This window comes from Hypanus sabinus, chromosome 19, assembly GCF_030144855.1.
Source record: "Hypanus sabinus isolate sHypSab1 chromosome 19, sHypSab1.hap1, whole genome shotgun sequence".
Lineage (NCBI taxonomy): Eukaryota > Metazoa > Chordata > Chondrichthyes > Myliobatiformes > Dasyatidae > Hypanus > Hypanus sabinus.
Window position 1 is genome coordinate 55,494,143 of NC_082724.1, and position 22,155 is coordinate 55,516,297.

Genomic DNA, 22,155 nt, shown 5'->3' on the forward strand with positions numbered 1-22,155 from the left:
GCCATGCGCCAACCATCAGGTATTTGAGGTGCAGCTGACATGCTGTCTATGTTATTTACTCTGAAATGCACCTTGGCCTACATTCATCATTTCATTCTCCTCTCCCTTTGAGAGAGATTAAGGGCACCAAAGCGGAGCTCTGGCATTTCAGTAGTTTACCATTAAGCTAGGGTGCCATTCCAATAGGTCGGAGGCCTCAAGCACAGTTACTGTCCAAGCAGAGGATGGTTATACTTGGCATTGCAGTTTTGGTGGCTTCATTTGTTAAATAATGTTCTCCTTTCAAAGTCCTTAAAATAGCAACATTGTGAATGAATAACCTGTAGTATGTATGGGGTAATTGAATCTGATATGTACATTATAGAAACAAACCTTTTCAGCCCATTTCATCTAAGCTGACCATGATGCTTTTCTACACTAATCCCATTTTGGGTCTTGTACTGAAGGCTTTATCTCTGTGAATTCTTGGTTCTGTCAGAGTAATTTTCTTTTATCATTGGGCCTGGCTGTGATGTGAGCTTGGTGGGGAAACGCTTGTAATTGTTCCCTCAAAATTAGGCATTATTTCCAAGTCCTTGTTTCATTCATTTCCACCCACCCTAATCCCCAAAAAATAAATATTATTAACGTTCTGTTAGTAGTGTCTATCCTTTGCAGTTGTGAAGTATCTATCTGAAAATCATAGGAATGTACATCACAGAGAAAGGTCCTTTATGGCTCTTCATCCATGTCGACTCTGATGTTAATCCCATTCCTCTATCCAAATAACTGTCCAGTGAAGGAGAAGTAACTAATTTTTGTTCACTGTTGAAATTCTTATTGCATATTTTGACTCCTGAGAATTAAATGATTGTGGGCATAACACCTTACGTCAGTAGCCTATTCAGTTGTAGATGAATCAGTACTGAACACATCTTGTATCTTCACTGCACAAAATTGAGGTACTGGATAGTAAACACGAGGTTCTGTAGATGCTGGAAATCTAGAGTAAATCTAGAGAAATCTAGATGTTGGAGGATCATCAGGTCAGGATGCATCTGTGGCAGTGGTTCCCAAGCTTTTTTATGCCATGTACCAATACCATTAAGCAAGGGGTCTGTGAACCCCAAGTGGGAAACCCCTGATCAATAGTGAAGGATAAACAAATGTTGTCTTGTAGCGGTGTGCTACAGGCAACGCTAAAATTACGACACGGAGTCGGTAACTGCAGTCGAAGGAAAAAACTTTATTCGAAAACTTCAGCCTCACTTTTAAGCCTCTGTCAACCGGCCCCCCATGGCGCAGAGGCTCCAAAGCTCTGTGCTCGCAAACCCCCGTAGGCTATCTAATTGTGAGTCGGTTCGGATACGCTAGGAAATGGGTCGCCACAGTCTGACCTACTGAGTTCTAGCTTTTTGTGTGTGTGTGTTGGGAAGCTGCCTTCCCCCCCCCCCCCCCCCAACCCCCAAGTTGGCTGTGGTCAACTATAGATGTTGTATCTTAGCTGTCTACTTCTCAGCTGTTCTGCAAGTCAAGGCTGTACTGTATGAAGAGCAAGCTGTTGCCCATGCAACAAGCAGCTGGTGAATCCAAACCAACGTCAGAGACCGATGTGGTTTCGTAGGAGTTGCCAGTCAGCATTGAAATCAACATTGGACTGCCTTGGGGACTCCAGCTCTGGGCTTTTCCTTGGGGGTTTACTCCCAAAGCATTCCCTGTGAGAGGGTATATCCACATGGCAGCAGTTTTCTCTCTCCAACCACAGCTGATGAGCCCCATCTGTCCAAAGTGACTGGTTGTAAGGTGCTAGTAACCAGCCTTTGCCTCCCCTGTAACTAGAAACAGTTCTGCCAAGTTTGGTAGCTAAACCAGATGAGAAACTTGGATTTAGTCGGCGGAGGCTATTTAAGATGCATACCATTGGGAGCATTTAATAGAGGGAGATTATCTGCTTATCACTATCTCTTTTTCCCCCCACTCACTGGCTGTAATAACCTTAAGGAACCTTGTGTGTGTTATTGCATAATGATCAGGACTTTACCCACTAGCTATTGTAGGCCTCCTACTGATAGCTTTTGAGGCTGGCCATTTTAATGTTGCCCAAGAATGTTACCTGAAGATCTTGTCAGGTTATTAATGTTAGGGCATCGTCCGCTTCACTAACCTTTGAATGCCTTGGGCCAGGATGGCTAAATAAATGGAAGGAAAGGAAAAAGGGGGTTCTCTGTTAAATTCAGTGTTATGAATTCCATGCTAACTTCATTTCAGGGCTAATTTAAGTGAAAAGAACTGATTCCATGTCGTGTAGGTGCTTGTAATTGGGTGTTGGCGGGGAAAGAGTGGGTTAAAGGAGCTGAATGCCTTCATGATTAAAAATATTTTAGGATATTCATAGCAGTGATATTTTTAGATGAAGTGGACTGCTTATACTAAAGGGCTAGGTTTAAACTGCCTGATTGAAGCTACTAATTAATGGTGTAGTTTAAGCTTGTGGCTTTTGGGAGTCTGTATATTTGTGCGTGGTTCCTTATCGATGAATATTGAATGAAGAAGAAAGCACTTTGCTATACACAAGGTGCAAGCAAATACCAGAGTTGAAAGATCTGGTCTGTACTGTCTGGAGGCTCACACCAATGGAAGAGAGGTTTGTAGACAATTTGCTTTAAGGCTGCATGTATCTGAGAGTGGAGCAGTTGAAACTCATCCCTGTTTAACAGTACACCCACATTGTACCAAACTTCAGATGCTGATGACGCCACTCCTTTCCCTCACAATTATACCGTAAGCATGGAACTGGAATTAACCAGCTGCCCAAGCATCCCACAGTTCTGCCATGTTTGATATTTTTCCCCTGTTCAAATCCTGTCATGTTCTTCATGGGTTTTATTTGCAAAGGATGGATCATATCTGATGATGCTGATTTGACATTTTTATGTAAGCAAATGAGTAAAATTGATTATAGGTTTGCAAAGATATTTGTTAAAGTTTAAAAATACTTGAAGTTTGTGGAACTAAATGCGGTTTATTCATGTGGCTGGGAACTTTAATGGACTGGTGGTCAAATGGTTGTATAGGACTAGTGGTGTACCACAGATATGTGTTGGGAATACAGCTATTCACAACTGTTTATAAATTTTTTTGGTTTAAAAAGCCACTAATTTTGATCATGACAGTGCCGTGGAAGCACTAAATTACAAGTGTTAAGGAGTTTAGCAACTCTGAAAATGACTAAATCACCAGGCCCAGATGAAGTACATCTCAAACATTAAAAGAAGTGAGGGAAACTGCAGAGGCTTTGACCTTTCTTCAATCCCACAGTTTTGACACCAAAGGACTGCCAGCTTTGTACCAATATTTAAAAACATTTTTAGAAAAAAAATTATCCGCTCTAATACTTTGAATGTTTAAAGAAATTTTAAGAACTCAAGTTCAAAAAACTGCAAATTGTATAAAAACTCTAGGCCAATTGTATACAAAATGTAAGGTCAGCAAGTGACTATAATGGTATAGAACTTCATGTAAGAATTACTGCTTTTCTACATGGACATGGTTTTTATTTATATATATATGGTTTTTATTTTATTTATATTTATATATATAGTGCGGAATATGCACTTCAGGCCGAGCTGCCCAGAAACCCCTGATTCAACCCGAGCCTAATCGGGGACGATTTACAATGACTGATTATCCTACCAACTAGTACACATTTGGACTGTGGGAGAAAACCAGAGCACCTGGAGAAACCCACGTAGCTACAGGAAGAATGTACTTGCTCCTTACTCCAGCTCCGATGCAGCACAGAATAAACAAGATTAAGGAACTCCTTGCATATAGTGCTGGGAATTCAACCCATGTACCGTGAAGTGTTGCTAACCACTACACTACTAAACCCTACTTTCTTCCCCTTTTTCCCCATCTTTCCCACAAGTGACTCCAGTTTGTTGCCAATCCTTTCCAGTAGATGTGAATATTGAAAAGTTGAGAGCCTGGCTAATTTCTCCTGCTGTTCTCCCTTAACACTGTTCCCCACCTGCCTGCCACCACCCTGTTCTGCAGTCTGCCCCAGCTGCCCTCTTCCTTTTTACAGACCAGAGGCAGAGCTTGGAATCATGGACTGTGTGTTTCTAGTAAAGGAGTAGAACTGCAGAAGAGTTTGAGTGCCCACTCTGACCCCGCACCCCTAAATCTCTATTTGTTTATCTGTGGATTTTTGATTTACTCTTGCTCTAGCATGAGGAATGCAGTTGCACGAACAAGCACTGTGTTGAGATTTTCAATTGGTATATTAAAACCAGGTCAGGGCGTCTGCTTTTATGTAGTTAGCTGGATGAATGTGTAAAGAATAAACCTAGTTAATGAATAACCATACTATCATGAGAACCAAGTCAAGACAGTATTGGTAATGGGAAACTAGTTTTGTGTCTGTATACCTCAAGCATGCTTGTGATAAGTCATTCAGTTGTGCTGCTCTGTATTGCAGAGTCCATTTGATATATATACATATCGTCCTACTTGGATAGAATGAAACCTGCTTAAAAGTCATCACTGTTGAAAACACCATCTTTTTTGCACTGTATATCTATCTATTTGTTGGAAAGCATTTTTTTTTAAAAAGGAGACAAATTCCTAGCATGGCAACATTCCACAGCAAGCCTGGACAGTGATGGGGAGGCCCTGGAGGCAGCAATTTTACGAAAGAGACTGAAGCTGACTTGTATTTAAAAAGCACCTTATCTGTTTCTAGGATGTTGCCATGCATTCTTAATTATGGGTGAATTGAACACATTGGGTGAAGTGGTCCTGGGACTCGTCTGCCCCATCTTTAAATTTAAGGTCTTGAAATTTAAATTTAAATTTTGTTCAAAATATTTTTAACATTCCCATGATGTACATGTACTTTTATAACTGATCATTGAATTATTCTTGAGTTATTGCCATCACTATTGCTATTTAAGTGGTTCTTTCGATTCTTTAGTACTGAGGGTGACTTTCTTCTATTCAAGTTTTTGGTCCGATGTGGATGAGGTCAGGATAATACCTGTGGACTATGTTGCAGCAGGTGCTGGATAGTTTTGGCATGTTGATTGTGGATTGTTTGGGGTCTGTGCTAATTTTGCTCTTTATAAAAGTCCTTGTGTGCAGATGCAAGGATTTGAGGTCTTTCTGCATGCTCTCCTCTATAGTGATTTTGTAGAACATGAGTAGGGACACTGCTTAGACTATATTTGGAGTACTGTATGCGATGCTAGTCCCACACAGCCACATCCTTCCTATGGTGTGGCAGTGTAGAGAAGGTTCACCGGGATTAGAGGAATCACAGTGAAGAGAATAGATGGGTTGAATTTGTCTCCTGGAGTGAAGATGACTGAGTGACCAAAAACTGTATAATTTTACAAGAGGCATGGGTAGTCCAGAGGTTAAAATCTTTCTCCCATGCAGTTCAGAATATTAAAAACAAGAGGGCATTGATTTAAGGTGAATGAATAGAACCTTAAAGGGAATTTGATGGCTATGCTCTTAGTGATTGATGTCTGGAGCTTGTTGCCAGAGGTGGAATCATATAGTCACAATATTTGAGGCAGGCAAGGCAAAGGAGGAGAAACTAATCAGATTAGGGAGCAGCTGTGGAGGGATGTGGACTGTCAATGTTCTGGGTTCTGATGAAGGGTCTCAACTTTAAATGTTGACTGGACAGTTTCCTCCATAGTTGCTGCCCGACCACCAGAGTTCCATCAGCATTTTATTCTTTGCTGTAGTTTCCAGCATCCCTGCTATCTCCTGCCTCCAGAGCAAAAGCATATGGACCAATGGGATTAGTGTAAAAGGATAGTGTGATTCAAGCCTGAAGGGCCCAATTCTGTGCTATACCACTCGAGCTTGGGTGTTTCTATGAGTTGGTGGGCATGTTACATTTTCGCAATGAGACTTTGAGAATCTGGAATTACTTCCTCTGTCTGAATGGTAACTTTTTTGCAAACTGTCATAGCTAGAGTGCTTCAGGAGACTGGAATCAAGTCTCAAGTGATGTGGCTTTCCTATGGATGCTGGCTGAGTGTAGGTAGTGCCTCAGTGTTGGTCTGGGAGCAGGTGTTGACATTAGTAGTTTGTTCTTCCTGTAGATTTGGAGTATTTTGTGGAGATGACTTTGGTATCTTTCCAGTCCTTGAGGTGTCTGTAGAAGGTAGTGTTTATCTCGAGGGTTACTGTCCTGGTAATCCTTTACCCTAGCTGATGGATTTTGAGGTTTTGATGGTTAAATGCTTGAAATAGCTGTGCTGGTACAGTGAAGGTGTTCGTAAAATTTCAAGTTCATGGCTGCCTGCATTGTGCTTTTGAAGATGGAAGATTGCTGCATTGATCTTTTCTAACTAAATGGATGATTGAGATGGAGCTTGGGAAGAGCAAGGTGGCCAAAGGCTAGGCTAGCTCAAACTGCTGTAGGTGGATAAAGAAAGTCCTTGTTCTTTTTGTGCTTTCCCAAGAATGACTGAGGATCACAGCAAATCTAAGCTGACATTCCAACGCATCTGGGAGGTGGAGGTGTAGCCTTTCATTAAGATCTCTTTTAATTAATCAATTCCAGGGCACCATTTCAATGTGGTTCAGGCCTATACAGAATTTGCCTCTCAACTCCATAAACAGATTATTCTTATTCACATAGCTAATTTGAACCAAGAGTTTAACAAAATTACTGTTTCCCTACATTATACAGGAACAATTTTAATATTATAATATTGTAATAATGAAAAATAATGCACAAATGTAAAATGTCTTTATATTTTATTCCAAATTTCATGTAATTGTTTTCTTTGCCTTCACTCTTCCTCTTCCATCAAACGTTGAGAATGATAAGCTTGCTAAAGCAATCTAATGGATTCTTCCGTGAAGCAACATAGATGTAGGCGCTGACCCTAGTGAAAAGGTTAAATGTTTTCCCGTCTTACTGACATGTTGTCTATTTGTTAGCACACTAGAAGTAGATTGAGAGTTTGCAGTATGTTTAGTATTGTTTGGGGGAAAATTGCAAACATGTTTACTTTAAAAACTATTTCTATTCATCCCTATATACTTATTGGTGGTAATGCTTTGAATTGCACTTTAGACTTGCCCTAAATTTGGCAAGGACAAACTGCGTAATCGCTGTCATGGAAGTAGTGGTTTTGTTTTGTTTCTACACTTTCCTGTCTGTGGTTTTCTGCCCAATATGTTATGTGGGTGGGAGGTGGTGGGCTGGCAGGAAGAGAACTAGAAGATTGTGCTAATGGAGCATTTCTCATCAGTGATGGCATAGTGCAGGATAAAGTCGTTACTTTCAAACAACCACCAAGAAATCTCCTAAGCACTGTCACCCTCTCAGATTCAGTCTGATATCTAGTAAAGGTGTCTCCTGTCAATCTGGCCGATCCTAGATCCACTACAGCCTTTCTAGCTTTAAACTGTACAACATGTCACAATATGAACTAATTTTAATGTCTGTAGATTGCTGCCCTGGGTAGTGTCTCCAGTCTGGTGTTGCAACAATGAAGTTTGTATTGACTGCAAGTCGGGACTGGAGGTTTGTGCAGTGTGTCCTTGAAGCCCTATACGGAAAGCAGTACAGATGTCCCCTGCTTTACGCCACTTCGCTTTTCAAAAGACCTACATTAGTAACCTGTTTTCACATTACAAAGAGGATTTTCGCTTTTACGAAAATTTTTCCCATGTAAATTAATGGTTCTTTGCTTTACACCATTTCGGCTTAAGAAAGGTTTAACAGGAACGCTCTACCTTTGTAAAGGGTGGGGAGGGGGGACACCTGTAGTAAATATTGTTGGGTGATTCCTTGAGCAAACTGTCAATCCTCTGTCAGAATACTGTATTACTAGGCAAGTACCAAGACCATACTTTGCAAATGGTAAGAGTGCATTCAGAGGTTCAGTCTGTACTTGCTTCAACAGGAGCAAAAACGTAAACCAGCTATTGGAATGAACATTTGCTGAGGAAGCTGGAAAAGTAAAGCAGTGGTCTTTGTTCATCCCTTATAGCTGTACAGTACAAGACATTCTTCTTATTCTGTTCCCAGGGACACATGGACATATGTCAACTGTCAGCCAGCAATTTGACCTGGAGCCTCTGGTCTTCAGGTAGAAGGAGCAGTCCATGACTGAAGGCTTGTGGGCTGGCATATTGCATGTTCTACGTGCTTAGAAACATGTGCTTAGGAAGCTTGGTACAGGCATTGCAAAGAACATATGAAGAAAAGCCACTTGTCAAGCTACAAGTCTTGCACTCATTGAACATTGAGGAGCTGGACCATGCTTCTTTTAAAAAAAACATACAGTTGAATTATTCTCATGGAATTCATGAAGAACAATAGATTTCATGTTGAAATGCAAATCTTGTAAATATATGTAATGTCTTGTTCTATGAATAGTGGTATTTTGTATCTAAAATGTTATGAATAACTTTTGAATTAAAAATTATGAATATATTTGTCAAAAACATTCTTTTTTCTTCTGAAACAAGTGCTGTGAACAAAGTATTTTTGTGAAGCAGAATTTGCGTGAGGTGTGAGATCTTGCATTACAAGATTTTCCTTGTACTAGATAATTGGATAACTTGAACTTGAAAGTAAACACTTTCATAGTCTCCCCGCTCTTATAATGGTACACATATTTTATCCATATCCCATCATGGATGTGCCTCTTGTCCTGAGAAATCTGAAGGTGGGTAATGGAGGAGAAAAATCATCTGCCACCACATTACGTAAGTGTGTAGGCAGCCTGTGGCAGACCCAACACAAGTTATACTAAAGCTGAGGAGTAATTTACATTCAGTTATCAGACCAACTTCTGTGGGGCAGTTGGTCACCTCCACAATTTGCAAGCACGACTATAACTGGAGAACAAAATTCATAGCAGCTGCAAAGGAGGCAGAATGCCAGCCTCCACTGTTGCCTTGAATGAAAATTGTGGGAAAGGAGAGAAAGGGGATATGGCAGCATGGACTTGTCTCATCTCCAGGAAATCAGAAATGGCAACATGAAAGCGAGACGTGCCAACTTCCAGAAACATGAATCAACATGAGGACCAAAGCATCCTAGCTGTGAGAAGGGGGGAAATTGTACAGCATTACATCTCCATGAGCCCAACACCTGGAGAGTAATTCAGGAGGCGAACAAAGCAAGTCTCCCTTGGAGAGATCAGGAGGCAAGTGCAGCAATTTATGCATCGCTTGGAAACACTGGGACAGAGTAATCAACTATTGTGACTTTACACATGATACAATACATTTTGGAATTGTGCATGTTGATGGGTGTGGTCTGCTAGATTTAGATAGCTTTCCGGGATGGAGGACAATCTATATTTGTAGTGGTACAGCTCAACCACAACAATCATAATTGTGCTCCTATGGTTAGTCTGCTTGGTAAGGAATGACCTGGGTATTCTGCTGAATGGGAGGCTATTTTTCTGTGCTGTATACCCCGGCTTTGAGAAAACAAGTAGAGCCTGTGTTTAGCAGCCTCCACTGGTGCTATCCGTAACCCAGCTAGCAAGATCAACCTATCAATGCAACTGGACAATTGGACACCAATGGTAAATTCCACATCCAGCCTTCGCTGAAATGGTAAAAAAAATTCCAAGCTATTCAAAGTCTTCAACCGTTCAGATGAACCACTACAGTGATATACCAATTTGAGACCAGATGGATTGCTCTGATCCATGATTGACTTTTTGTGTTCCTTGAACATTTGCGGTCAGGTTCACTAAAAAGTTGGTGTTTCTTTATTCCTGTCTGACTGCTTCCTCCTATTGGCCAACTGTCACCAAGAGATAGCTGATGTGAAGCTGCATGACTTGTGCCTTCAAAGATCTATGCAGGCTAGTGAATGTGTTTGATACTGTGGTGGGAATCAATAAAGATAAGCCTTCAAGAAGTTCTTCATTTTCAAAGATATTCAGAAAATGGGTTGTTGTGGAAAGCTGCCCATGGTGGGAGTTACGGTGTTAGAAATTTTTGGGTTTAGGTCATTTACGTTTAGCAAATGGCTTTGGCTACCAGTCTTCTGTTCCTTGATAATGTATTGTGGACCTAATTTGGAACAATGGATTCCTAAAAGCTTTCAATCCCAGTCCGGATGATGCTGGTGTCTGTGAGGTGGATGAGAATCAGAAGGTGTGAAATTTTTATGTAGTTTCAAAAGAAAGCATTGTGTATGTACTTGTAAATATGGAATTGTCCTTTGTGTTTAGCTCATAAATATCCAGCCCCATGTTGGGCCAGCAGACCTTTCCACCAAAAGCATCTCCATAAGATGCCTGCTGTACCTTTTTGTTGAATAAAGAAGCTGCTTTGTATCTACCAGTAACTTCCTCTGGTGATTTCATTCACGTAGCAACAACAGTGCGTCTAAGTAGTTGAAGATCTTCTCCTATTCCAGTATTCACTCCACGAAGTAGGATGAAATCTGTTGGAGTTTCTTCTAAAAAAGATCTGAGCTCTGTGATCAGTAGCTTTTGAAGCAGAGGATGGCTTCATAACATCCTTGTCATTCATGTAGGTTATGCAAATCCTTCTAGCCTTGTTCGATAATTTGAAGGCAGTGACTGCAGGGTATCCCCAATTATGTTCACTAGCTGAGGTTTTTGACAATGGCAAGCAGTAGAGTCCGGATCACCATTAATTCTGGAATGAGTTTTTTTTTGAGACAAAAACAACTCAAGGACATGTTTTACAGGATTGGTCCAAGCCTGTTAGTGCTATTCTTCCAACTGACTGCAAATTGGAATCAACATGACGTTACCTTTTTCTACAATCAGAAGTGAGATGAGAAATTGGTGACTCATTTTTCTGCTTAATATTGATTGCAAAAGTTGCTGTCTCTGTGCTTGTGTGGATTGCACTTTCTCCCTGTGAATATGCAAGTTTTTTTTCTCCAGATACTTGTTTTTTTTCCACATCCCAAAAATGGGATAATTGATCACTGGAAGTTATCCCTAATGCACAGGTGGTTGTAGGACTCTGGGAATTTTGTGTGTGGGGGTAGTAGGTTACAGGGAGAGCAATGTATTAGTGCAAGGTTACTATAAAAATGGGTGCTTGATGGTTGGTGTGGACTAAGTGAGATGAAGGTCTGCTTCCATACTGTATCTATTACATTTAGCCTGTTTTAGGGCTGCTGATTCAGTTTGATCAGACTTGCTTGATACCGAACAGATCTGTGAAGGGTGATGTGGATCCTAACAACTGGTTCTCCCTTGCAGATTGGGTCAGAGTTGTTTAGACAAATAACATATCACCAGAATGTTCAAGCAGGCAACTCAAGTTGGCTTTGACTCATGGTAGGGGTCTTCCTCATCAGGTCCTTGTACAGCTGAGTTCTCAACATCACTGCAGTAGAGGTCGATCATCATTCATCTTCTAGGTTGTATATTTAAGGTTTGGAAAGACGAGCAATGGACTTTCAAGTGAAGTATAGAGTCTGCTCAACAGGCAACTAGGATCAGCCACTCTAGGAAGGGTATCAATTTGATGAAAGTTGCCCTTTGGTTTGCTTGGTCTTCTAATGCAAGGTTACCTGTGAGCAAAAGTTGCATACTGGCATATTGCCTAGCCCAGAACTATGAGATGAGGAAACCTGTTTAAGGTGGTCCCACCAGTGCACACTGAAGACTAGGAACGTAAGCTAATCATTCATGGAATGTGCTTGAAAGAAGATTTGATGCTATCCTGATTTAATGCATCTTTAAAGAAAAGATATATATTGTATTATATTTTATTGTACATGTGAATGTACTGTTGTATTTGCGGATTTTAAACTTAAAAATCTGAATTGTGGGAGAACTGAGGAACCTTGGCATCTCTGGTTAAATTGAGAAATTCTGCCATTAATGAGATTTTTTTTTTGCAGTCCCAGATGCCTTGATTGGATTTACTAACTGAATATAGATTGCTCTTGTGGAAGTAGCTTGTACAATGTTCTCCCAGGTTGAGCTTTACACTGTCCTTGGACAGGTTGAGTACCCAAATCCAAAATGCTTGAAGCTGGAAGTATTTTGGATCTTGGAATACATAATGAGAACACTTGGGAATGACATAATTTCCGGTGCTACTGGAAGGTGGTCTTTGTCTTGCACTTGTTCATCACACTTCAGGAGGAGAAAACCAGAGGTCCATGAGCCGGTTCTGATCAGAGGTAGTGAGGATCAGCATCTTTTAAATCCTTAGTATATTTATTTTGGAAGAGCTGTCCTGGGCCCTTCGTAATGTGCTTTACACCAAGTACAATTGCAGTTATGAAGAAAGCACGAAGGTGCTGGTTCTTCCTTGGGAGTTAGTGAAGATTCGGCATGAGATCTAAGCATTTGACAAACTTCTATAGATGTATGGTGGAGAGTACATTGGCTGCATCAAGTCTGGTATGGAAACAGCAAAGCTTTTGAATGGAAAGATCCTGCAAAAAGTAGTGGATACGGCCCAGTCCATCAAGGATAAAGTAGCATCCATCATCACGGCCTCCTACCACTCTAGACATGCTCTTTTCCTGCTACTGCCATCAAGAAGAATATACAGGAGCTTCAGTACTTGCTCCACCAGGTTCTGGAATAGTTAATACCCCTCAACCAACAGGCACTTGAACCAAAGGGTTAACTTCAGCTTCATTAAAATGTTTCCACAACCCATGGACTCACTTTCAAGGACGCTTCATCTTATATTTTTACTTTATTGTTCATTTGTCATTTATTTCTCTTCATATTTGTAGTTTGTGTTTTGCACACTGATTTAACACCCAAGTTGGTGTGGTTTTTCATTGATCCTATTATGGTTATTATTCTAATATGGATTTAATGAGTGCCCCTACAAGAAAATGACCCGCAGTGTTGTATATGATGACATATATGTACTTCGATAAATTTACCTTGAACTACTTACCTTAAAACTACTTACGTGAACATATGTGTGCATGGTAACAAAAAGCAGCATAGCAGCATTGAGAAAATATCTGAATCGGCTGTTGAACCACAAACAACAGCAGGCTTTCGGTCTCCACCTACAGTGCCGTGTTTTGATTAAAAGGTTACAGTACACGGCATTTGTAATTTGCTGCTTATTTTGACACTTTAATTCAAGGATTCCCACCTTTTTTTTGATGCCATGGACCCCTCCATTTACTCCTATTAACTCCTAGAGTCTGTGGACTGACAGACAAAGTCCCTGCTTTAAAAATTTAATGCTGTACCTTAAATTTCTACAGTCAGCCTGCTGAATATTCATAATTACCTTCAATTTTCAGTTCTTCATGATAGATCTCTGTTTCAGGATCAGCATACCATTAAGTGACTCTCCAATGCTGACGGTACATGATCAAGATCTTCATTCGTTGTTTAAAGCAGCGTTCTTCACTACATTTCCAAGATCACTTCTCGGAACTATCGTAGTATGTAGAGATCTGAGCACTGCACAGCATCTTGTGGAATTTCCTATTTGTGATGTCATGTCCGCACACAAAAAAACTTGGATTTTGGATAAGGGATGCTCAACCTGTTGCAGCTTGTTGCGATTTTCCTGAATACAACAATACTATGGTTATTTAGAAACTGATCTCTACAGCCTTCAAAGGAGCTGTGGTCCTTGTCAACAGTTTTTTTTAAAAAAAGCTGTTTAGCTGTACAAGCTTTTTAATTACAGTGGAACTCCAGTAATCCACTATTTGACCTTTGGGAGATCCCAGCTGATATTTGTATTTTCCACTTGCCAGCGGCCCCAGTTCTCATTCACTTTAACTCATCTGGACCTGTTGGCTTCCCTCTTGAAACGTGCTTTTCTTTTTTTCATGCTTCCCTTACTAGGTCAGCTAAAATTTGATTAGGTAACATTTTTTCCCAAAGAAAATTAGTGTTAATTGTAGTGGTAATAAAAATCTAGACCAGCACACAGCCTATGTGTGCTGCATTCTTGAGTTTTACTGTAGTAATGGATAATCCACAGCTTGGCTCCCATTCACCCATTTTTGCCCTGTATCGTTTAGTGGGTTGAGCAAGATATCATTGTTCAGTGTGATTAAGGAATTGGCCAGATGAGCATAATTGTGCACATTAACTCCACATTTCCCAAGTTCAGGAGAAGAGTTGAGACATGGCATAAACAATAAAGTCATTTCTGAAGGAGGAACTTGACAGTAAGCACAGTGCTGAGTTAATAAGAGCTGAGCTTTGTTTGTTGCCATCTCCTCTAGTGAATGCTTGGCCAGACAGGTTAGCCTGGGAATTGCTAGTTAAGTCCAAATAGTCATAAAGCTTGGATACCTAAACAGTATATTATTCATTAGAAATCTGTTACTTCAAGCTACATATTTATACATAAATAATAGTATACAAGTTGTATCTGTCACCAATTGTTGACTAAAAGCAAAGTTTTTGCATTAATCATTAAAAAAAATTGTGCTCTGGTCTTCAGTGAATCATTTTAAACAGGCCTCCAGTGTTTGCATGGATACAGTCCTAATTATTGATATCACATACCCAGTAATGGTGCCTAATATTCTAAGTTTCTCATTGGAAATTTGAATTGGCCACATTGGATTTTCAAACAATTGTTGTCATTGATTGGAATATAGGAAATATGTGTATTTGTTCTTAATATATCTGTGCATTTGTACCTATTTCTGTAGTTCGTTCTTTAATGACATAAAGTAATACTCTATTCTCTCCTCGCCCTGTCTGCTATTGGATCTAATTCTCTGGATAGCAGCACATCCTAACATGGCTGGAGTGTAAAGTTGGCAATGGCTTGCTGCTGAATAATAGTCCGAAAGCAGCATATTGGGATTCTTTCGTGATTCCACCTGGCCAACGCTGGATTTAAACTGCATGCAGTATGTAATTTCAGTGTTTGCACCACTGAGGATCAGGTGAAAGCTGATCTGGGGTTTCTTAATTGACAGAGTCAGCTGTGTGGATCATTACTGGTAAGACCAAAGTCATATGTGGGCATGGAATTTATGATCAGGCTGGGTGAGTGTGACTCCAGCCAAAAGAATTGAATCATAAGCAAATGTATACAATTTTCATCCTTTGATAGGGATAAGTGATCCCGTTTCAACTTTGAATTTATAGGGATTGTTGGTGTGCTGCATTAGTGCAACCTCCTTTTATTTAATTTTAAAATGGTCGTAGGTAATTAGTCCTACTATTTCCTTTGCAATGCACAATGCTGAAGAACTCAGCAGGTTAAGCATCATTAGGACTGAAGGGGTTCAGCCCAAAATGTTGACTGTTCCACTTCATAGATGCTGCATGAATTGGTGAGTTCCTGCAATTTTTTGTATGTTGCTTTGGATTTCCAGCTTCTGCAGAAACTTTAATATTTACTTGTGTAATGTTAGCACTTTTTCACTTTGATGTAGCTCCTTGTGGTACTCTACCTTAAAGCTGTTTTATAAATACAGGGGACCATGGTGGCATGGTCTACTCCAGGGGTCGGCAACCCGCGGCTCCGGAGCCGCATGCGACTCTTTCATCTCTGTACTGCGGCTCCCCGTGGTTTGTTAGTTTTTGAAATGTAATTCGAAATTTGAAGATTATGGTGATCTCGTACAATCTAAATAAAACGTTGTGGCGACCCCATTTCCTGGCACATCCGAACCGGCTCACAATTAGCCAGCGTTCAGGCTAAGGGAGATAGCCTACGGGGGTTTGTGAGTACGTGTCTTTTGGAGCATCCGTGCCCACGGGGACGGGTTGAGGGAGGCTTTAAAGCAAGGCTGTTTAGTTCGAATAAAGTTATCTTTGACTGCAGTGTCATTATTTTAGCGCTGCGTGTAGCACACCGCTACAACGTGTTTTTTTATCGCTATTAATATACATCACCACTGCCAATGCCTGACACCCGCCAGTGCGCGCTTTCTTTTAATTCTTCGATCCAAGGAAGGCTAACTATGGAGTAACCTTCAACCCAACATCTTTTTTTCTGAGTTCAAAATGTTTTTGTTGCATGCAGAAATGTAATTTCGTTTTCTCTGCAGGAGTTCATCAATTTCATAAATGCAACACATTATAGTTTATTTATACATAGCATAAAGGCAAAAAAAAAGTTGTATGCAGTGTTATTTCATTTTAAATGTCAAATGGGTTTTGTGGCTCCCAGTGTTTTCTTTTCTGTGGGAAATGGGTCCATATTGGCTCTTTCAGTGGTAAACGTTGCCGACCCTTGGTTTACTCTCTTGTTGAGGATCACCATATAGGCTCCACCTGCAATCCATAGATATTGGACGTCAAGATCTCTTAATTGTGCCTGCAGACATCCTAGGAAACAAAACCCACTTGCAGACCTCTGCATTTCCTGCTGGCAGGACATCAGTGTCTTAGGATCCAAAGAGACTTTGATTCTGTAGCTTGTTAGTACACGCAACCCTGTAAAAGTGTCAGCGGCAATAGAACACCCGGGAGTCTGGTTTTGATGTTAAAACTATTATTTATTTTAGTAACTACTTAATATGGTAACTTAAACCAGGTAAATGAAAGGTTAGCAATGTTATGTGTACTGGCCGTTCTACAACAAATATCTAAAGCACTTGCCAGTAACCCCATTTGATGCACTGGAGATTTGGGGTGTGTGCGAGGGTGATTATCTGTACGGTGGGTACCTGTCAGTGAGATTGGAATTCTCAGAGGGCGATGTGGGAGTGTCTGAAGCTATTGAGACGTTGGTGTTGGTTTGTCCGGACCCGGTGGAAACTGGTGGGGCTGCCCTTCTGGTGGGGACTAACTCCCCTCTTGTGTGACGGCTCCTGGGAGCCAGTAAGGAGAATGCGGGGGAGAACTTTCTGGAGACCCTCTCGGTACACCCAGTGTTTTGGGCAGTGTTCAAAGAAGGGGGTGACCCACAAGGGCTGGATCCGGAGTGCAAACGAGGGACGGTGTGATGTACGCAGGCAAGGCCTAAGGTGATACGACCAGGGAAGGTGGCATTCGTGATTGGGACCCCCAGATTCCCAGGAGTGCCGGCGGACAAAGCCCTGTTAGTGGACACCCCGGGCGATCTTGAGAGGGAGACACGATTTCTGGCAGAGGTGTTAGTGAGGCCAGCGGTAGTACATGCGAGGCGGATAGCTGTGCGTGTCAGGAACACTATGGGGAGAGAAATCACCTTTAAGAGAGGGATGATGCTGGCACATTTGTTCTTGGTGACGGTCATGTCTAGCACACCAGTGAGGCCCACTAAAGGAGAAGGATTGGAAAACCGAGGAAAGCTGACCGCTGAGGCTTTTAACTTTGAGGATTCTCCTGTGTCACTGGAGTGGAAATGCAGGCTGGTGGAGAAGATGTTGAAGTTGAAAGATGTCTTTTCTCTTGGCGAGTTTGATGTAGGTTGTTCCAAGAGCACTCGCCACACCATCCGAGTGACTGAGGACACCCTGTTCAGAGAGAGGTCACGGTGACTGGCCCCTGCAAATGTGGAAGCTGTACATCAGTGGAAGGGTAGTAGCTGTGCTTCCCTTCATTTGTGTGTGTGTAGGGCTTCCTTGTGCTCCAATGCACGTGTTCCTAGCTCTCACAACATCCTGAATTCACCATTTCCATTTTGAACAGTAATGGGCGAAGACTTCTTGAGAGGTGGTGGAGATACTACTTGGAATTTTTGCATGCGAACACGTGGCCTTCCCTATGAAACTGAGCGTAACTAAGAACTTGGTAAGATGTTGGTCTGGGAGCAGTCTCCAATGTTGGTTGCTTTTCCTTCTGCTGACTCCTGGAGGAGTTTTGTGGAAGCTGTGGCGGTATCTTTCCAGCACCTCAAACTGCCTGACATAAATAATCCATAACTCAGAAGTGCAGAAGAAGGCATGAACAGTACTGCTTGGTTGTCAAGAGTTTTGTGCCAAGTCCAAGGTTGATCTTCAATGATTTAAACTTATTTGACCAAAGATTCAGCTAGTACATTGAAGATTATGGTGAACGTCATCATTAATGTCTCACTTTGACAGGTAACAAAGTGAGAAATGGTCCATGCTTTATTATTCAGGACAGTGTTGATAACCTTATAATCTTGCGATTGAGGATCATTCTCTTGTGTACTTGGAGCACATGGAGTGAATTCTTGTATTTGCATATGTTGAGTAGTGAGGTTCATGTGACCTTCTGGAATGCAGTCACCATAAGTTGAACAGATTCCATTTACTTCTGGAAACCTGGCTTTGCTTCTGGACTCTGCTTGTTTCTCCTTTGTGTATCTGGAGCCATCTGTTTACAAATCTGCTATCTGGGGCAATGATGGAGTTAATTATGATCCAGTGACTTGAGAGGGAGAAATGGAAAGCTCTGTTCTTGCCCCCTTAGCTTTGATGCCCAAGTCTGAGTCGCAACTGTTGCTTCGGAAAAATTGAGAGTGAACATTAATGTTAATTTGCTTCCTTGTGCAGTGCACATTGTCCCTCTACTGTGTGCTTGTGATGCTGTTGCAGTTAAGTTTTTCATTGCATCTGTGCCCACCTATACTTGTGCATGTGACAAACTCAAGACTGACTTGTAGAAAAGCTAGCATGATCTCTAGGTCAAACTCTGAAATGGAAATGGCATACAATGTCTCCTGTGTAGTATGGAGAAAATGCTCTTTCAAATATGGTTTAAAGCCAAAGAAGCATTCTTTACTGTTTGAGATCACCAGCATAATCGAGGACCCTTCCACACCAGGTATTCTATTTGCCCTCCCATCAGGCCAAAAATGCAAAAGATTGAAAGTGTGCACCAGAGGACTCCAGGACAGCTTCTGTCTTGCTGTTGCTGAATGGACCTCTAGTACAATAAGGTGGACTCTTGACCTCATTGTCTACCTTGTGCCTTATTCTCTGTCTGCACTATTTTTTTTCAATCTGTAAACTCGAACTTACTGTAAGGACTTGTTGCCTGTGCAACTTGTTTTGGAGAGTCCTGGTGAAATACTGGCTTGCTACCAATAAGTTATCACTTTTAGGATCAGTAGAAGAAACCTTTCATGGTTTTGGAATACCCTGAGACAATTTGTAGACTGAGTAGTTGACCTCATCAAGCCAGTGCCAGTTCTCTGAGCAATCTCTTTGGTCCCATTCCCAGTTCTTTCTCCTTCAACTCCCTAATGATTCTCCAACATGGAAGTGCTATGAATAACCAGCAGTGTTGGTGCAACTCCTAACTTAATGTGGAAGTAGCTTCTCATGTGGATCTTTTTACAATGATACTGTGAATAGGTATGGATCATTCTGAAAATGACCGTTTAATTTCCTCCTGGCAATGAAATCTAGGGTCATCCAGACTTCCTGCACATGAAAAGGTTTACCTTGTTGAGATTCCAGTTGTTTTGCTAATTAAATTGAATGTCATCTGGCTCTTCAACTAAAGGCAACTATTTTCGCACTCTAATCCCTCAAAATTTGAACATTCAGATTTCAGTTCAGAATCAGGTTTAATATCACTGGCATATGTTGTGAAATTTGTTGTGGCAGCAGTATATTGCAATACAATAATAAAAGATATAAATTCCAACAAGTGTACTAATTAAATTAAATAAGTAGTTCAAAAAGGAGAAAATTACTGAGTGTTCATGGGTTAATTGTGTTGTGGAGGGAAAGATGTTCCTAAAATGTGTGTCTTCAGGCTCCTATACCACCTCTCCTAGCAATGAGAAGTAGGCGTATCCTGGGTGATGGGTGGGTTCTAAATGATGGGTACTACCTTTTTGAGACATCACCTTTTTGAGACATCGCCTTTTTGAAAGGATCCAATTTGCTGGGGGTGGTGTTGCATATGATGGAGCTGGCAGAGTTTACAATTTTCTAACTTCTGCCTTCTTTGATCTAAAGAATAAAATTCCAGTCTCTCCACTGTTAATGCAGTTGCAGCTCATTCTACCAATTGTTTTTTGTTGGTCCCACTTGGGACCTTTGTATCTAAAGTGCAGTGTCTTAAGTCATTTAACTTTTTTATGCAAGTACACATAACTCTGCCTGCACTAAAGGGCAAGATCCCATCCTACACATACTGCCATCTGAGATTTGCATTCATATACACCAGGGCTTCGTGTCCTACTGTTACATCCTTTTTTTTTGTTGCCATTCCTATCATCTTGGAGCTGTTGTGAATTTCATTGGCCTTTTCTCTTAACCCTTCTTGGCTGTTTACATCCCCTTTCCCTAAAATTATCCTCACACTGCTACAATTCCAAGCAAGATCACCCATCTTCAAATTCTGAAGCTCTACAAGTCAATTATCAACAAAGCCAGTAATTCTATTGCCAACTCTTAAGAAACATCATTGCATATCTTCAACACAAACAACTGTTTGTTATAATGATTTCCTGTCTCAGTATTAATTTTGTATTCATATTCCAATTCTAGACTATCTTTCTATTCCAAACTTCCATCTTTTGCTGTCCAGCCTATGAGTCATTTCAAGTGCCTTTTGAAAGTATACAGGCATATTATGGAACTTCATGGAAATTTTGAACTGTTCAGTAAGCATCATGTCTTTTAATAAATCTCTTATTAATCATTACATATCCGAATGCCAACTAATTTTAAACTCATTTTCATTCCTAGCAGCATTGCCATCACCAAGATGAAATGAGTGTTTTTCAAATTTAATTTCAATTATAATGTAGGTGATACAGGAAGTTCGGCAGGTAGTAAGATTATAACTAGAATCTCAACATATTTGGGATAAAATCAATAGTTGATGAATACAGTATTTATTCCTTCGAATAACAGATCACCCAGCTTTATTCCCTCTATACCAGTGATTCCCAATTTATGCCATTCAGTAGTGGACTCTGTACCTTAAACTAGTAACTATTTAATGCACTTGTATCTTGCTAGATACTTTCTTATTTTGAAAGGTCATGGGTCAGGGATGCAATGAGTTGGCAAGGATATGACACTTGGATGTGAAAGTGTTTTCACTTCTGATCTTTTGCTGTGATGGAGATGAGTGTTTGTTTCAGGATCCTAATATCAGTGAGACAAATGCTGTGAAGGATAGTTATTAGCATTGATTTGATGTCTCATTGTTCATGAATGAAGCATCTGATACTCCTCATCACTCCTGATAATGCAACATGTAACATTGGGTGACTGAGAACCAACATGGAATCTTTCTAACATTGCCAAGGCTGCCTTTCATTATCCCAAAATTCAACTACAGATGGCCCCCGTTTTCCGAACGTTCGCTTTACGACACCTCGCTTTTACGAAAGACCTACATTAATTACCTGTTTTCGCTACCTGAAGAGTGTTTTCGCTTGTGGTGAACTATGTGCCTGTCTGGACACGCCCCTGCTGACTGCTGCTGTGGCTCCTCCCACAGGCCCCTGTATAAAGGCGATCTGAGGCCTGACGCTCGGCCTCAGTCTCCAGGACATAGTATGATGGACACTCACTCCTGGTTCCTTCTTCCAGTCAATAAAAGCCGATATCTCGCCTTACGTCTCAGTGTGAGTTATTGATAGTGCATCAATTTTATTGACTGGAACAAAAAGACTAGTTCACGGAACAGTCAGTTCATGAAACTGACAGCAACATCCAATGTCTATTCTGTGTATTTTCCAAGAATATCTCCATCCCTGAACAAGAAGTAATCCTTATCTTCTAAAACCACTTTAGTTCCTCCATATTCAGGGAGTAGAACGGTTTCACCAACTTTTATGCTAACTGGCTGTACATCTTCATTCTTTACTCGACTCCCTGGTCCAACTGCTACCACTGTTGCTTGCAAAACTTTTCCCTGAGACTTTTCTGGAATCATAATGCCACCTTTCGTCATGGTTTCTGCTGCAACTTTTTCCACCAGAACACGGTCAAAGAGGGGAAGGAACCTTTTAAATGCTTGACCTGCCATTTCTACTCTTTCTCTTCGAGCAAGCTCTGTAAATCACACAGCTTGTCTGCAACCTCCTCTCCGCAGCAGCGACTATGGCAGCCGTTCCACGTGAAGAAATAGCCTTCGAACCCGACGGCGTGACCTCGAACGTCAGGAGAAGGTTGCATTTCATCAGAACGCAACTTCTAGAACCTCAGGCTTCCCAGCTTTTCATTCACAAAAAAAAATTAAAATTCACATAACCGCAACCCACGCCTCTATGTAAACATATGCAATTTAGAATTTATTTTTTTGGGGAAGAATTGCAAATAAAATTATTGCATAACTCCAGTTTCGCCTTACGTCTCAG

General features: G+C 41.0%; 2 protein-coding genes across 4 annotated transcripts in view; one reads left to right on the forward strand and one right to left on the reverse strand.

The window, feature by feature from the left end:
* dag1 (dystroglycan 1) overlaps positions 1–22,155 on the forward strand; it is a 153,489-nt gene that overhangs the window by 14,111 nt on the left and 117,223 nt on the right. The window lies entirely within an intron of this gene.
* LOC132378157 (10 kDa heat shock protein, mitochondrial-like) lies at positions 21,436–21,942 on the reverse strand. Its single transcript, XM_059944891.1, has one exon. It carries the CDS (start codon positions 21,822–21,824, stop codon positions 21,516–21,518), a length of 309 nt encoding a protein of 102 aa, XP_059800874.1. The 5' UTR covers positions 21,825–21,942; the 3' UTR covers positions 21,436–21,515.

Coding starts and splice junctions, on each gene's coding strand:
- LOC132378157 (XM_059944891.1), bottom strand. CDS start 21,824: ATGGCAGGTCAAGCATTTAAAAGGTTCCTTCCCCTCTTTGACCGTGTT.